The 17,606-nt window shown below is 42.6% G+C and overlaps 1 protein-coding gene, 1 non-coding gene and 1 pseudogene across 4 annotated transcripts in view; 1 reads left to right on the top strand and 2 right to left on the bottom strand.

The window, feature by feature from the left end:
* The window catches only part of SLC25A43 (solute carrier family 25 member 43), a 34,894-nt gene extending 19,816 nt beyond the window's left edge, over positions 1 to 15,078 (top strand). For 2 of the 3 annotated variants that reach the window (XM_032475937.1, XM_032475936.1), the window contains 2 exons: positions 12,791 to 12,925; positions 13,800 to 15,078. In XM_032475937.1, coding sequence (XP_032331828.1) covers positions 12,791 to 12,925; positions 13,800 to 14,000 — 336 coding nt within the window. In that variant the 3' untranslated portion in view covers positions 14,001 to 15,078. The remainder of the gene's footprint in view (positions 1 to 12,790; positions 12,926 to 13,799) is intronic. The other variant, XM_032475938.1, reaches the window with a different exon arrangement.
* Positions 3,590 to 5,546, bottom strand: LOC102514994 (annotated as a pseudogene).
* Positions 6,242 to 6,313, bottom strand: TRNAA-AGC. The gene has a single exon. It is a non-coding gene; the product is annotated as a tRNA-Ala (tRNA).
* Positions 15,079 to 17,606: the final 2,528 nt, after the last annotated feature.

The raw sequence follows: 17,606 nt of genomic DNA, 5'->3' as shown, positions 1-17,606 counted from the left end.
GTCCTCATCACACTTGTCAGGAAGCACTAACCCAGTTTCAGGTTTTCTGCGTGGTTCAACGTTTCTTGGTTGACATTGCATCTATTCTCAGTAGGAATAGAGCTCTATTTTCCCAACAGAGCTGAAGTACGAACACTGCTGGGTTCTAAGCTCTTGGGGTCCTGGTGGAGGATGGGAACATTACCTTTAGTTTGCTGCATCTTCAACTCTTTGCCATCATCTTACTTTGAGGGCTGGCCCCTTTGGGGACTGACTTCTGCCTAAGTCAGCAGCTTTGCCTTGGTATTCTGAGAAAAGGCCACTTTTCGAATCCAGGTAGATGTCTGGACATCCCTCGGGCGAGGTGGCTTTGTTTGAGCATCACTGTTAAGGTGTAAGGAAAGGAAAAGCCTCCCCTTTGTTTTCTCCAAAGGTATAGCGTGCCCTAAATACTTCAGGGATGGCAGTTGTTGATCATGGAAACAAGACTGTCCCCTAGAGGGCAGGCAAGGAGGGAGTAGGGAGGGGCCTTCCTAACTCCTCTCAGTGTGAAATCACTCTGCCCTTTCCTACTGACCTGAGCCGGCTTATCCCTTAGGAGAGATCAAGTCTGGGAATCAAAATGGCCACCCTCTGCTAAGCAGACTTCTTTGAGCTCCACCTGAACAATAACAGCAGCTACGACAGGAGCTGCCCCCCAACCCCGACCCGCCTCCAGAGTAGGGGTGAAGAGAGGAAGGGGAAGGGGTAAAGAAAGGTCCTAGAAAAGGCCTGCTGTCAGCCAGGGAAGACCCGCAGCTGTGAGCAGTCATCTGTGGCTCTGCCGTCAGGAGGAGTTGAACACTGGGGTTTGCCCATCCCTCTGCTGGCCTCAAGCCAGCTTTAGAAACGCAGCGCCACTATTCACCTCCTCTTTCCCGTGTAGCTGTTGCTCATTTGTTTTTGACAGCTGTATTCATCTCAAAGCTTTCATGGACAGACTAGCTCGGTGGCCCAGAGTGTGGGCTCTGGATGCCAGCCCTGTCCCTTCCTCCTGCGTGAACTTGGGTAAGCCTCATTTTCCTCATCTGTAAAACACAAGGAAAAGCCTAGCGCCTGGCTCAGATCCCCGTGGAGAAGACTGAATTGGGTTAATACAGATACAAAGCTGGACACATGATAAATATTCAATAACGCTGAGGTACTATTGTTATTGTTTTTGAAGCATCTCTTCAGAATCCACGCATGGCATCGAAGGCCTGATTAGAACTATAAAAGCCAGTCCAGGTGTGTTTCTGTGTTTCCTGTGATCGCTATAAACACACAATGCACTAGCATAACAAAACCTCAAAAGATCCTCCATCCCTATAGATAATGGTGAGCAGGGATGGTAGGAGAGTTGTTCATTTGTTGGGTTAACACGCATTTACCTAGAGGTACTGTATATGTCTCTGTATTCCCAGTCTTCTGAAAACTGTCATCTTCCAAATCTTCTCCCTCACCTTTCCTACCCAATCTTACTCCCCATCAAGGTGACACTAAAAGTTGGCTCTGCTGCTCTGCGTGCGCCTCCAGGGCCTTGCTGCTCACTTGTATGCATCTCAATTGCTTTCTGGCCTCGCTGCATGTTTGGTTTCCCTGCCCCCAACCCCAGTCAGCACACAGGAACTTTCTCTTCTCTCTTCCCAAGCAGAATACTAACCTGCTGTCCATTTGCTCGCTTCCCTCGTGTCATCACGGGCTTTCCGAGCAGCTAGTGGGTCCTCTGGCTTGCTACTGAAATGTGCGCGTGCACTGAAGCCGGATGAGGGGTGGCTTGTAGGTGTGCCGAGCCCGGGGCACCACTAACACCCACTGGTGCAGACATCCCCACCGCAGAGCCAGGGGGCTTCCCAGCTGTATGAGGACAGCTCTTGGGGACCTGGCTTTGCCAAGAGAAACTTAGGCCATGTGGCTCACAGGACATAAAGGTCCTTTTACTTCAATACCACTGGCTTTTTTGTTTGTTTGTTTGACTATTGGGGATTTGCCAAAAGACAAAAGCCTCCTACCACAACTGCCTTCCACACATATATGTCCTCAGATGGCTTGGGAATTGGACCGCATGGTCTCCAGGTTATGTCCTATATGTCTAGGGAAGATAAAAGTTGTTTCCAAATAACAAGTGAAAAGTTCTGAGCTCCTGTTTGCTCCAACTAGGACTCTTCTCTTTTGTTCATTTTCTTTCTTTTGTCTCTCCTTTTAAATACTTTTTCTTTCCTTAAAACTTTGGTTTTTTAAGAGCAGTTTTAGGTTCACAGCAAAATTGAGAGGATGGTACAGAGATTTCCCATATATCCCCTGCCCCAACACAGGCACAGCCTCCCCCACTATCCACATCCCCCACCAGAGTGGTACATTTGTTACAATTGATGAAGCTGCACTGACACATCATAATCACCCAAAGTCCGAAGTTTACTTTATGGTTCACTCTTGGTGTTGTACATTCTATAGATTTGTACAAATGTAAAATGATGTATCCATCATTATAGTATACACAGTATTTTCACTGCCCTAAAATTCCTCTGTGCTCTATTCATCCTCTCCCCCAAACCCCTGGGAACCACTGATCTTTTTACTGTCTTCATATTTTACCTTTTCCAGAATGGCATATAGTTGGAATCATGCAGTATGTAGTGCTTTCAGGTTGGCTTCTTTTAATAATATGCATTTAACTTTCCTCTGTGTCTTTTTGTGGCTTGATAGTTCATTTCTTTTTCATGCTTGGTAATATTTCATTGTCTGCATACCACGTTTTTATTTATCCATTCACATACTGAAGGACATCTTGTTGCTTCCAAGCTTTGACAATGATGAATATCACTGCTTTAAACATCCATGTGCGGGTTTTTGTGTAGACATAAGTTTTTACCTCCTTTAGGTAAATCCTAAGATCTAATCTAATCAACACAGCTGCTAGATCCTATGCTAAGAGTATATTTAGTTTTCTAAGAAAACACCAAACTGTCTTCCAAAGTAGCTGTACCATTTTGCATTCCCACCAGCAATGAATGAGAGTTCCTGTTGCTCCACATCCTCACTAACATTTGGTGATGTCAGTGTTCTGGATTTTGCTGTTCTAATTGGTGTGTACTGATTTCTTGTTCTTTTATTTGCATTTCCCTGATGACATATAATGTGGAGCATCTTTTCATATGCTTATTTGCCATCTGTATGTCTTTGGTGAGGTGTCTGTTAAGGTCTTTGGCCCATGTTTTATTGGGTTGTTTGCTTTCTTACTGTTGAGTTTTAAGAGTTCTTTGTATGTTTTGGATAACGGTCCTTTATCAGATATGTCTTTTGCCAATATTTTCTCCTAGTCTGTGGCCTGTCTTCTCATTTTCTTGACTATGCTCTTTTAAAATTAGTATTCTACCTTTTTGCATAGGTAACATATGCAGATGATACAAAATCCAACAGGTACAAAGAGTATACATTGAAAGTAAGTCTTTATTCCTTGGCCTCCCAGTTCTCTGCAGAGAAAACACTGTTGTTTCTAGTTTCTTACCTGAATCTTTCCAAACATGGTCTACACAAGGATACACATAAACATGCATGTGATGTTCTTTTTGTTTGTAGATGACCAGCAGCATGCTACATATACTCTTCTGCACTGTTGTTTTCACCTAAAATGTACCTTGAAGATGGGACTTTATCAGTCCAAATGGAGCTGCCACATATTTTTTTTAACAGAAAAAAAAATGTATTGGAGTTTTATTGATTATTATTGGACTTCTAAAGTAATATATTTTAGAAGTATTTCATCTTACAATTTCTAAAGCACTTTCCAATTGGATCCCATAATTTATCTGTAAGGTAGGCATTATAACCACACTTTTTAGAAGTTTCTGAAACTGAGATAAAAACCAGCCTAGTTGTTTAAAGGAAAAACTTAAATAAATAGAGAATTGCTGAGACGAGATTCACTGGCTTAGTTTTATCCACTCACTGAAAAGGAAGAAAAAAAATTAATAAGAGTCTTAAAATAGTTCATCATTCAGAATGTGCTACTGTACAGATTTTAAGAGTTTTAGAGTCAGTTCCAGCACATAAATAGGGCCAAAGTGCTCCTGTGAAACAGTCATTTTAAAAAAAAGCATAAAAATACAGAGAAGAGCTCTATCACTCAAATTATAAAAGGAAGCCTCACTCAATTCACAGTCTTAAAAAAATGCCAATCTTACCAGGTGTTACTCTTGGCAGAAGATTTTTTTAGAGCCCAATGCAACATAATTACTCTGACTACATCGCCCCAAACCCCATAATCCATCCTGTACTAAAATCCACTGATTCTGACGCTTTCTCCTTTCGAGTCTTCACAGACACCCACAGTCCATTCAGGCTTGTCTTTCACTTCTACCTCCCAGTAATGCCTGCCAGAGTTATAGCCCTTAGAACCCAGAACACTTGGGCAGAGATAAAATCTCCTTAGGTTATAAGATAAACTTTTCATTTTATTTCCATATTGTACAATTTTTCTATCTTCTGAGACAATAAGTTTACAATGTGCTGTTTCAGGATCTAGAATTACACCTACTTGAAACTGCTTAATAATTTTCTTTAGGCCAAAATTCTGTAGAGGAAGACAGTAACCATATTCCTTCAACTGGAATGAAAAAGGTTCAGGAGACCCTATGGTTTTATATCTAAGGTAGATACTTTTTTTATTAAAGTGTAGTCAGTTATAATGTGTCAATTTCTGGTGTACAGCACAGTGTCCCAGTCATGCATATACATACATATATTCATATTCATATTCTTTTTCATTAAAAGCTATTACAAGAAAGGTAGATACTTTTAACATCTGTCAGTAATTCTAGTTCTGACTTCACATATTTGCTCTCTGTCTCCTTTAATAGATATTTTAATGTGGAAACATGATCTGAAAATTTTGTTAGATTCTCATTTAGTTTTGTTAAAATCTCCATTTCTTTATCTTATAATTGCCAAACAACAGTCTTTTGCTCATTTTGGAGAAACAACACAAGTTGCTCAAAATCAGCCTTTGTTTCTTCTCTCCTATCTTTTACCTTCTTCAGTTCCAGTGATGTTCTGGTTTGCATAGTTATCATCTTTCAGCTTGTTCCACCCTTTCCTTCCAAAGCTCAGTGCAATGCTCCAATATTTTCCTACGATAGAGGACAGCTTTTTCTATGGGCCGAATGTAGGGATTCTGGTCATCAGTGGAGAAACTGCACTGTGGACATAAAACCTCTCGGTCTTTCTGACAGAAAAAGATCAAAACCTGACTGTGCTTTTCACACATAAGCTTCTCTTCCTCCCTTTTCCTCTTCCTTCTCCTCATCTGGAGTAGCTTAGCAATTTTAGTCAAATTGCCCGGCTAGAGACTGCGCATGAATTTCCTTTCTGGATAGCAAGATCTGCAAAAAGGGCAGAGCAAAGTATCATTTAGATCCTTCCAGGACATACTGATACAGGATCGACAAGTTATGCCCACAGAGGACAGTCCCTGGGTCTTCCAGGTAGTCCAGACAGATGGGACAGCTCATCCCTACTTGGAGGTCTGCCAGGGCTGTCACAAACTCCATTGACCCGCGAACAAAAGTGGTAAGGTAACGGCTCCTGTAGTAAGACCTGGGTCTTTGGTGCTCAAGACTCAGTAAGCAGCAGACGTCTTCCCCCAGACCTCACAAATGGACCAGCTTTCAGTTTCACTGGCTTGGCATGTTGATGGCAGCGTCTACAGGCTGGTTTATTCCTCTCCACCTTAGCTCCAGCGTCTGTTGCCAAGAAGACTCCAACTCCACAGGCTGCAGTCTGTCGAATACTAAAACATAGTAGCTGGGCTCTGCTCTTCCCACTCAATTAGGTGAAGTCAAGCTTAATGGCTTTCTTGTTCAAGAAAGTAGTCTTAGGTCCAAGATAAGGAATCCTTCACTGTCAGTGGGGAATGTAACTTGGTGCAGCCACTATGGAGAACAGTATGGAGGTTCCTATAGGTCTCGGTAAAAGACTGCTGGGTCGCATGGCCAGTTTCTGATTCAGCTGGTCTTCTGTATTTCTAAGATGTTCCCATGTGATGCTGCTGGCCTGGGGGCCATATTTCGTGAACCACTGGAGAATGCAGCTCAGTCTTCTCAGGCCAGCATCTGTGAGGAGCCTGGAGGTGCAGGACGCAGGCCTTGTACCCCTGAGTGGCAGGTCCCAGAGCAGAGCTGCCACGTATTTTTAAATGATGACATTGTATTTTATAGTATGACATACTGTTTCTTTTTTTTTTTCATGGAGGTACTGGGAATTGAACCCAGGACCTCATGCATGCTAAGCATGCACTCTACCACTAAGCTATACCCTCCCCCCGCCCCCGCCCCGCAGACAAACTGTTCCTTTAACTAGCTCCCTATTGGTGGGCATTTAGATTATTTCCAGTTTACTGCTGTTACTAACAATGCTGCAACAAAAATCTTTGTAACACATACATCATTTCCCACATACATCTGTAGGATAGATTCCTAGAATTAGGATTGCTTTGGTCAAGAATATATGAGTTTTACATCTTTATAAATATTGTTCAATTACTTCAGTACTCATGGAAAGACTGAACAACCTAAAACATTGCCTCTGTTGGAAGGCCTCTATGAAGTTTATCAAAGAAACAATCAAGCACTTTGCTTTGAAGTATTTATCTTTCATTTCCATCTACCACAAGTTCGTTCCTTCTTTCCTTCAATGTGTATTAAGCACATACTCGGTGCCAGGCCTGTTGGTAGACTTTGGGGATAAAAACCACAAACAAGACAGACATGGTCACTGCCCTCATGGTATGTACAGTCCGGGAGGTTGTCAGGGTAGGGGGTAGACAGGAAAGAAAGAATTATACACTAAATCATTACAAACTGTATCATGTGCCATGAAGGGGAAGTACAGGGTGACCAGAAGTGTTTACTAGGCTCCTGACTTAGGCTGGGAATCTGAGAAGACTTCCCCGAAGAGGTGATGTTTACTCTGATCAGGAAGAGAGACAGAGGGAATGGCAGGTTTGATGTCCTAGAGGCAGGAAGGAACACGGAGGAGGACCTGCAGCATTGATTATGGGAGCAAGAAAGGGCCTTCAAAGTCATTTAGTTCTAGCCTCCTTACCTGAAATGTGAGGAAGCAAAGGTTCAAAGAACTAAAGGACTTGGTCAAGGTTAAGCAAATAGTGGCAGAGCCAGGACTAGGACCTGGATCCTCTGACTTTTCTCTGAGGGTGTCTGCTGCAGAATGCCACATGCCAGTCCTGGCACTGCAGATTGGAACGAGACAGCAACAGGATAGTTGCCGGGGTTTGTGTGGAGGGAGGATTTAAGTTCAGGGCCTTGTGCTAGTAGCCTGACATGTTTTCTCTTTGCTAGTAACATACAGTTTGGGCAAGTGGCAGTCTAGCATTCAAGCCTAGTGCGTTGGTTTAGTCTGCAGCATACTTGTCACTTCTCCAAGTTTAGATACTAAATAATAATGATAATAATGGTGGTTACTATATGTCAAATGCTGTTCTAAGCGCTTTACATGTATTTCATTTAATCTTGACAACAGTCCTATAAGATAGGTGTTATTATTATTCCATTTTACAGATGAGGAAATTGAGGCTCAGAAAGGTCAAGGCATTTGCTCAAAGTCCCAGAGCTAGTGAGTGGCAAAGCGAGGTCTCAGTCTAAGCAGTCTGGCCTTGGGGCCCGTATGCTTTCCCTAGGTGCTCTCAGCGTCAGCAGCAGGCTGGTGGGCTCAGCTCTGAGCCCTGAGCTGCCCTGTGCTGTGGAGAGCCTACACCAGTGATCCTCAACCTGTCTGCGTATCAGACTCATTTGGGGAGCTTGCCAAAAATGCTGACGTCCAGACCTCACCCTAGGTCAGTTAAATCGCAGTCTCTAGGGGTGGATCCCAATCATTGATGGTTTTGAAAAGCTTCCCTGGTTAGCCTAATATGCAGTGAAGTGTTGAGAAGCACTTCTATATAGCCTTACCATTCCTTCTTCCTTTGGGGGTAACTTAGTTTAGGCTGCTATGACAGAAATACCATAGACAGGGTGGCTTAAACAACACACACTTATTTCTCATGGTTCTGGAGGCTGAGAAGTCCAAGATCAAGGTGCCAGCAGATTTGGTCTCTGGTGAGAACCCACTCCCTGGTTTGCAGATGGCCACCTTCTTGCTGTGTCCTCCCATGGTGAAGTGAGAGAGAGAGTCTCTCTGCTGTGTCTCTCCTTACAAGGGCACTAATCCCATTCATGAGGGTTCCACCCTCATAACCTAGTCATCTCCCAGAGACTGCACCTCCAAATACCATCACAGTGGGGGTTAGGACTTCAACATATGACCTTTGGGGGCACACACACATTCAGTCCAGGGGGCAACCAGCAATACGGGCTTGCCTTTTTGACCTGGGTATCCATTTAGCATGACACTTGTAGAGGCATGTATTCATACTGCACCCTGAGCTCCAGTCTTCACCTAAAGAATTCATTCAGTGTGCATGCTGTAGCACCCTCATTCAAGGATGATGTGTGGTAACAAGTTTGTTGAGGGCTAAGGTAGTATTCTCAGTTCTGGGCATCAGGAAACAGTGTAGCTCAGTGGGGTAGAGCTGGATTCTGAGTCGATCAGACCCAGATTCAAGTTGATGCTTTTTCTCCTATGGTCTAATTTTGGAGATTTATCCTTTCATGGGCTCCATTTTATCATCTATATAATAGGGCTAATAAGATAATACTACCTATTTCATGAGGCTTCTGTGAGGATTAAATGAGCTGGTACATGCCAAGTGCTCAGTGTAATGCCTGACACCTAACACTCTGTAAATATTGGCCATTTTTTAACTTCATGACCATCCATATGGCTTCTTTGAGCCTGGTCACAGGTAAACAGTTGTATTTAGCAAAAGCTACACGTGACACTGATACTGAGGGAAAGTTTGACATTTAATGAGCACCTGATATGTGCAATGAAGGGTATTCGATCCTGAAGGGCTGGGACAGTGAGGAAGGCCTAGTGCCTGCTCCCATCAGCTTGCTGGCTGCCAGCCCAGAGACTGCATCCAGATAATGCATACGAGATAGCCTGCGCCACAGCAGAGGTCTAAGCCATAGCTAAGGGAGCACAAACCAGGAAAAGAACCTAAATTCAGAGATGCTACAAAACGATCCTAAGGCAATTAAGGAAGTGTGAACACTGACTGGATACATGACAATATTAAGGAAAAATATTATAGGTGTAATAATGGTATATTTCTATATACATAATTATTTTATTTTCTATTTTAGGAAGCCATTGTATTTTAGAGAAACATGATTAAATTTAAATGACATTTTGAATTAAAATTAGACTAAGTTAAGATTAAACAGATGAATTGAAATGATGTCTTGCAAGAGGTAGAGATGAAAAAAAGATTGACTAGACATTGCTAATTGTTGAAGCTAGGTGATGGAATTTTACTATCTTCTCAACTTTCGTATATGTTTGATATTTTCCACAATAAAAGATTTTTTTAAAAAAACAGAGAGGTAAATTTGAAGGAAAAAAGGGAGCAGGGAAGGAGGGAGAGAGACAAGGTGGGGGGGGGCAAGGAAACCAGCAGTTCCAATTGCAGCATCAAGACATTTCAAAATAAGGTGCCATCTGACCTGGCCTGGGGTGACTAGGATTTTGTCTATCAGAAAAGTGTACGTAGTGTTCAGGAGACACTGAGTGTGACTGGATGTATGGTTCCTGGGGTGGGGGTAGGTATTAGGGTTCTCCATAAAAACAGAGCCCATAGGATGGGTATGTGTATGTAGAGAGAAAGAGATTGATTTTCAGGACTCAGCTCACACAGTTGTGGGGGCTGGCACATCTGAAATCTGCAGGGCAGGCTAGCAGGCTGGAGACGCTGCAGTTTAAGTCCAAAGGCAGACTGCTGACCGAATTCCCTCTTTGTCAGGGCACCTCAGTCTTTTTTCTCTGAAGGCCTTCAACTAATTGGATAAGGCCCACCCACATTTATGAAGGGTAATTTGCTTCACTCAGAGTGACTTAAATGTTAATTTCATTTAAAAAATACCTTTACAGTAACATCCAGACTGATTGGTATTTAACCAAATATCTGGGTGCCTAGCCAACTAACTATCATAGGGTGGTAGTGGGAAATGATACTGGGAAGACAGTTGGGATTCTAATCGTAGACGGTTTTGAATTCTGTTAAGTTTTCCTTGGAAACTTTCCTTCTGGAAGATTTTCTTTGGAAAATTGGGGTCTGGTGAAGGTTGCTAAGCAAAGCAATAACAATATCTGCTGAGTTTTGAATGGTACCCAGCCGCAGTGTGGAGGATGGACTGAAGAGGGCAGAGACCAGGGACTGAGTAAGGAAACTGTGGCCCTCACGCAAGAGAGATGATGAGAAGTACTGGCAGTGGAAATGAAAAGTACCTGAAGCATAGAATATAATGCAGGAAGGAGCAAGTGATCAGACTGAGAAGCAGGTGGAGGCCAAGTCATGGAGGGCCTAGTAAGCCAGATGAAAGAGCTTGGACTTCATTTTGAGGTCAGTGGGGACCCCCTGAAGAGTTGAAGTCAAGGGAGTAGTCTGCTCGGTCACTCTGGCTGCTCTATGGGGAATAGGGGCAGGTAGATGAGCTAGAAGCAGTTGTAGTGAAAGTGAAAGATGATGGTGGTTAGGACTAGGGATGATGATCGTGGGAAGGAGGAAAAGTGGACAGATTTGGGATATATTTGGAGCACTGGCATGAGCTGGTGATTGATGAGATAGTGAGAGGTGAGGGATGAAGAGAACTTAAGGGGGACTCAGGTTCTGGGCCTGAGCAAATAAGTCAATGGCAGTGCCATTGACTGACATGAGGACAACTCCAGACAGTTAGGGTTGAGGTGGAGTTCTGCATGGGACATATAAAGTTGGAGGTGTTTATTACCCTTTTAAGTGGAGATGTCAAGTAGGTAATTGGTTACATGATCCTGTGGCTCAGAGGAGAGAGAGGGGCTGGAGATAGAAATTTAGACATCATCAGGCAGAGAACAGAAAGGCCAGTGCAATTGAAGTGTTGTATGTGAGCAAGAGAGCGGCACAAGATGAAGCTGCAACTATGTGCAGGCGCAGATCACGTAGGGCCTGGAGCCTTCAAGCAATGTGCTACAGCCAGCTCCCACTAGCTCAGAAGAGCTGGTTATTAAATTGCAGCAAATTTGGGAGCTGATTGACCTTACAGTTGGTAGCCTGGAATCGGCCACAATGGGAGTATTTACACCATTGAAATCAGCAAATGCTACAACTTGGGGCTTCCCCACCCAGAGAACTGCTTGTTAAATATTTACCACTGTATCACCACTACAGCTTACAGGGAACAGTAAGAAATTTAGATTTTTATCCTTAATGTTATATAAAGCCATTAAACTATTTTAAGCAGGTGAGTAAAAAGATCTGATTTAAAAAAATACTTTGGCCATTCTATAGAGAAGGAAGACAAGAAGTCTCAAATTTTTTATGTCCCAAAGAGACAACTAAGGAAGCTGCTGCAGCGGTCCGTGTGAGCACCAATGGTGGCTTGGCAGTGAAGGCAAAGTGAAGAAAAGACATGTGGAATATTAAGGTTCTGAGATTGACTATAGATGCCCCTGATTCATCACAACTGATTATAATGGACCTGTCATACAACTCATGTAACTTGCTTATTGTCTTTTGTTCTAGTTGTGGTGGGGGGCACCCAGGTTGCAAAATTATTACCTTGACTCATGACTCAGGGTTTTTGCAGTTCTAGACACCAGCAGAAGATAAATCAATAATATTATCTCATAGCAGAATAAGACAGCTAATTTCCTGCGTGAACACAATCTTTTCATTTCAATATTTTGGTCTGACAGTAGCAGGAGGAACTTCAAGTCTTATAATTAGGCAGATTCTTTTGAAGGGGAAAGGAGGCTTATTATCTGTTTGACAGCAGTTCTTTACCAATGGAGTAAGATGGAAAGGAGGCTGAGTCGGAACAGTGCTAAGGTAAACGCTTTCAATTAAGACATTCACCAAAGACCCCTGATCATTTTGGTACCTGTAACTCCAGGCTGGAGACTCAGCTGGTCCATTTCTTGTTCTGTTTCTCATACTCTGGTCAGAGAGGTCCAGAAACTTGGTATGAGATGGGTTATGACTGTAAATGCTGAAGTTCCCTACAGTGGTGGTAAGTGTGGGAGAGGAGAAGGCACCAGGTGTCCCAGTCCTCAGTGAATGTGGAAGAGTGGCCAGGAGGTCAGTGGCTGAGAGCAGTGACAAGGAGTATGGTTCAGCCACACAAGCCCCAGCTGAGAGCTTCTGGCAGGAGAGTGGAGGAGTCAGGTTCCGGGAACAGAAAAAGGAACTGGAAGAATGCCCTTTCCTCTGCCCCAACCGTGGGACGTCTGTGATGGGGGAAATAAGTGGCCCCTACTTGAGAGCTTGGTTGGGGAGGGATTGGTTATGACAAGGGAATAGGAGGCACTTTAAAAAGGGTAAAGGCCTGGGATCGTCTCTACCATGTCCAGAGGGCGTAGGTTAGGAAGCAGCATTAATTGTAAAGTTGAGTCTGTCCCAAACGGCTGCTTCCTTCCAAGAAAAAATAGCCAAAAATATGTGAATGGGGTGTCATGGCCTTACTGTAGGTTACTATTCATTCTAAGCCCATGGAACGAGTTAAGCCCCATGGCAGCCATTCTTTCTCATCATCTTGGCCAGGATATTGCATCCAGAGCCCAGACTTGAGACCTTGGCTACTTGACTGGAACCTTTATTTCCTGGTGACTAAATCGCCTCATCCCATCTTCTATTTTCTGCCAGGCTCAGAGCCCCTACCTTCCCCACTGTGGAGGAGTAGATGTCCATTTCTCAGGGGCAGTGGATTGCTTCCGGCAGGTAGTGAAAGCCCAAGGGGTCCTGGGGCTGTGGAATGGATTGGCAGCCAACTTGCTGAAGGTGAGAGGAGTGGTCAGTCTCTACTGCTTCTCTGCCTCTTCCAATTCCACCCTTTTCTGTGTCTTTGCTGCTCCCCCTACAGTTGGCATGGAAACACCTCCTCTAGCACTGACAGTAGCACAAGGCCCATGAATGCAGCTGGCCATCAGCCCTGAAGAGAGGGGACCCAGCACACTGTTGGGGCATCTGATACCCCATCCCAGAGGAGCGGAGCATTTAGTTAGAGGTTCCCAAAATGAGGGTTCGTGGACTCTAAGGGGAACTTAACCTCCTTTCCTTAAACTGTATGCAAAAATATGTCTATGGGCATATGTGCATCTATCTCTCTGGGTAGAAGACCCACAGCTTTCATCATATTCCCAAAAAACTCCATGACCAAAAAAAAAAGAAGAAGAAAAAGAAAAGGTTAAGTACTGTGGACTAACCTTGCACTAGTTGACATATAAATGATTCCAATCAAGACAAGCATATGTTGAGGGGAGGGTGTAGCTCAGTGGTAGAGCACGTGCTTAGTATGCACGAGGTCCTGGGTTCAATCTTCCATACCTCCATTAAAATAAATAAATAAAAATCTGATTACCTACCCCTGCCACACAAAAAGACAAGCATATGCTGACAGGCAGTGTCAGACTGTCTACATGTACATTAACTCAGACCCAGGCTTCCCCAGGGCTTGCCCTTCAGTGGCTCTGCCATTCCTCTCCCCGACTCACACTAAGACAGCTTTTATTTTGCCATCTTCCTTGATTCCAAAAAGGACCATGTTGTATTGTCCACAGCCTTTATCTCGGTTTACCCTAATCCAAGTTGATTGTAAATGCACAGACATTTTTCTTTAAGATTTTAACATGATTTTCATTTTCTTTGTAAACAGATAGTTCCGTATTTTGGAGTTATGTTTAGCACCTTTGAGTTCTGCAAGAGAATCTGTCTTTACCAAAATGGTTACATCATGTCTCCCCTGAGCTATAAATTGACCCCAGGAGTGGATCAGAGTTTGAAGCCCCAGGAATTACGGGAATTAAAGAAGTTCTTCAAAACTGGACAACTGAAGTCTAAAAAACCAACTCTTTAAAACTGAATGGATCTTGAAGTGCATGGACTGAAGGCATGTTGCAATCAGAAATAAATGTAGCCTCAGAATTGTGCACGCATGGAGTGATGAGAGGGTGCTCCTGTCTGCTGCTCTTGGAAATGAGAAGATTCAGCCATATACCACCTCTGAGCTCCTGATGGCCCTATGAACACCTGAGCCACCAGAAGGTTTCCCAATATGACCGTCTCACGATGGCATCCCACCAGATTTTAGAACAAAACCTAGCAGTAATGAAATGTGCAATTTACAATCTGAATATGAATATGTAATTCACCTGACACCAAAGGGGGACATTGCCATGACTCCTCAAAGCAACATGTAGTTGAAATGGCTGAGCAGATAGCACATTGTGAGCTCCACCACACTAACGCATGTCAGCCTAGTTTCACCCAGATTAACCCCCAGATTCCCAAAACAGTCGTTCTGGAACTCATAATCTTTGCTGGCTTCTGAGTGCACACACCACAGTGTAAATTATGCTTATCAGAAACTAAGTGAAAATATTTAACATTAAACATTACCACTGTCATAGTAGAACCATCCTTTAAATTTGAAGCATCTTAGGCTTAACATCTTGTGTTTCTGGATGGTAGTTTATACCATGACTGCTTCATTATGTCCCAAAAGACCTTCCTCCGTTGAAGTCATGTGTAGTTCAAGTGGCCTGAATTCTCTGTCTTTTTAAATTGCTTTGCAAGCCTACCCTGAAAATAAATTATTTAGTCAACTTATTCTCACATGTCCCCATTGCCTAGAAAGGATCAAATAGAGCATTTGACATATATACACATGTGTAAACACAAAATGTAACTAAACAAAAACACTTCAGGCTAATCATCTCTACTAGATTTTTTTTAAACCAAATTTCTTGTTTATTCCACCTTAGGGATTCTATGTCAAGTTTATATAACTGTACCTTTTGAATAGCGGTTATCTGTGCACTAAAAAACAATATCTAATATTAAGTTGTATATATACACACACACACACACACACACACACAGGCTTTCAGTATGTTGAAAGTATTTTCCCTATTAAATTTATTTTCCAAATAAAAGTGATATGTTGGTCATTTATTACTAATTTGAGTTATAAAACTATGGCTAAATATATACTGGCCAAAATCTTTAAACTCTCATAAACTTGTCCTATTGAAATATATCAAAATAACTCACTTTTCCAACTGCTGGGGCAGACTGGATTTTGTAGGGAATAGCAGCTAATACACATGAAAATCTCATCTGTAGCCCAAACTGTTAGAGAAGGTAGCAGATTCTTAACCTATAGTGAATAGTTCATGTTTGTTACTATTTATTTTCCTTGAGGTGAACAACTTTTTAAAAATTATGAAAGCTGCAAAAAATTATCTTAAACCTCTAGTTCTGTTCCTAAAAATGAACTTCCAGCTCTTCATATTTTCTCAGAGGTATGAAGGGAGGGTTCTGCTTGTCCACTTTATGGCTGGCAGTGTGCACCAGCAAACTGGACTAAGTACTTCAAGAGGATTATAAAGAAGTGTGATGCAGTACTGACCCAGGAGTAACTTACAGTTGTAGGCAACAACACATACCTACATACGTGAAAGGACTATCATTACAAAGCAAATACAAGCCAGGGCATGATAATGTAGTAGCAAAGATGTCCAAGATTGCCAAGGGGCCCCTTGTATACCTATTGAATCAGTGATTAAAGGGATAATCATAGGTGAGAAGGGCTACTGATGAGCAGGAAGTTTAGGAGTTAATGAGTCTTGAACTAAATTTTGAAGATAGATGGCATTTAAAGCCAAGAGACTGTTGAGTGAGACCACCAAAGGAATGGATGAGAAGAAACTCCTAGGGAAGGGAGAAGCAACTAGCAATGACATTGAGGAGATGGTGGCTAAAGAAAGGCCTCAAGACATGGAGGAACTAGAACTCCTGTGCCCTGCTGCTGGGGGTGTAAAATGGTACAGTCATTCTGGAAAACAGCCTGGCAACTCCTCAATTGGTTCTGCATGGAGTCACCATATGACCCAGCAATTCCACTCCTAGGTATCTACCCAAGAGAAATGAAAATGTATGTCCACACAAAAACCTGTACAGGAGTGTTTACAGCAGTGTCATCATAGACAAAAAGTGGAAATGATCCAAATGCCTATCAACTGATGAATGGCTAAACAAAAGGTGGTATAGCTGTACAATGGAGCCACTTAGCAATAGAAAGGAACTATTGATACATAGAAAAAGCATAAATTAATCTCAGAGTGTATGTGTGTATGTGTGTGTGTGTGTGTGTGTGTGTGTATAAATTGTGAGTAAGAGAAACCAGGCCCCCCCCAAAAAAAGGGTACATACTATATGATTCCATTTATATGAAATTCTAGGAAATGCAAACTATACTGACAAAGCAGATCAATGATTGCTTGGAGAGGGATTACAACAGAGCACAAGAAAATTTAGTGTGGTGATGGATATGTTCACTATCTTAATTGTGGTAATGGCCCGTTTTTCTTCCCATCCCTTCATGGTCGCCAAAGATGATACAGGAAAAAGTAGGGGTGTGGCACAAGAGGATGGCCATGTCCCAGGTCTCAGGTGAGTCCCTGTGGCTCGCCCCGCCAAATGAAGGTCCTTGGCTTCACTCAGGAAAGAATTCAAGAGCGAGCCACAGTTGAGTAAAAGTAGATTTATTTAGAGAGATGTACACGGGGTGGGGGTGGGGGGTTAAAGTAAAAGTAGATACACACTCCATAGAGCCTTAATAGTGGTGATGATTTCATAGGTGTAGAGGTATGTTAAAAAGTACCAAATTGTATGCTTTAAATATGTAAGTTTTATTGTATATAATTATACCTCAATAAGACTGTTACTTTGTTTTATTTTAAGCTGTAATACCCCAGGGCTGGGATACATCAAACACTTTCTAAACCGGTCCAAAGGGGCCAGAAACACAGCCCTTGGGGTGGGGGGCAGGGCTTCAAATGCTAAGCTGAGGAATTTAGGATTGACCCACTATGCAAAAGAGAGTCACTGGTTTATTGAGCAACATAGGTGAGGTGATGAAAACTGGATGTGAGCAAGATTGTTCCAGAAGCCAAAATAGAAATGAGAGGCTAGAGACAGGAAGAGAAACGAGGAGCACTGTTTTCTCTTCAGTAATTACACTACAAACACAAGTATGAGGTTACAGACTTCCGTATTGCAAATGCGAGCCCAGTCTAAAAAATGAAGTGCTTTTTCTGGGGTATCTCTTAGAGACTCAACTCCTCCTTCAATGGTCTCTGATGTGGTTACTAGATCATAGGTAGGGTCTTTATCTGGGACAGAGAACTGGCTTACCACCCTACTTAAGCGGGGTGGATTGATTTGTTCATTAAAAGTCAGAGTTAGTCAACCTAAGTTAGTATTTTTCTTAGGATTAATAAAACCTAACATGTATTGGATGCTTACTATGTACTAGACTGTTCATGCATACATTATCTCATTTAATTGTCCCTATAATCCTTCAAGGTATAGGTACCATTATCATTCCCATTTACACCTGAAGACATTGAAATTTAGAGAGGTTAAGCAACTTATCCAAATCCTGACAGCAAGTGGCAGA

This window comes from Camelus ferus, chromosome X (genome assembly GCF_009834535.1).
Source record: "Camelus ferus isolate YT-003-E chromosome X, BCGSAC_Cfer_1.0, whole genome shotgun sequence".
NCBI lineage: Eukaryota > Metazoa > Chordata > Mammalia > Artiodactyla > Camelidae > Camelus > Camelus ferus.
This window is presented reverse-complemented; position numbering and strand designations above follow the sequence as displayed.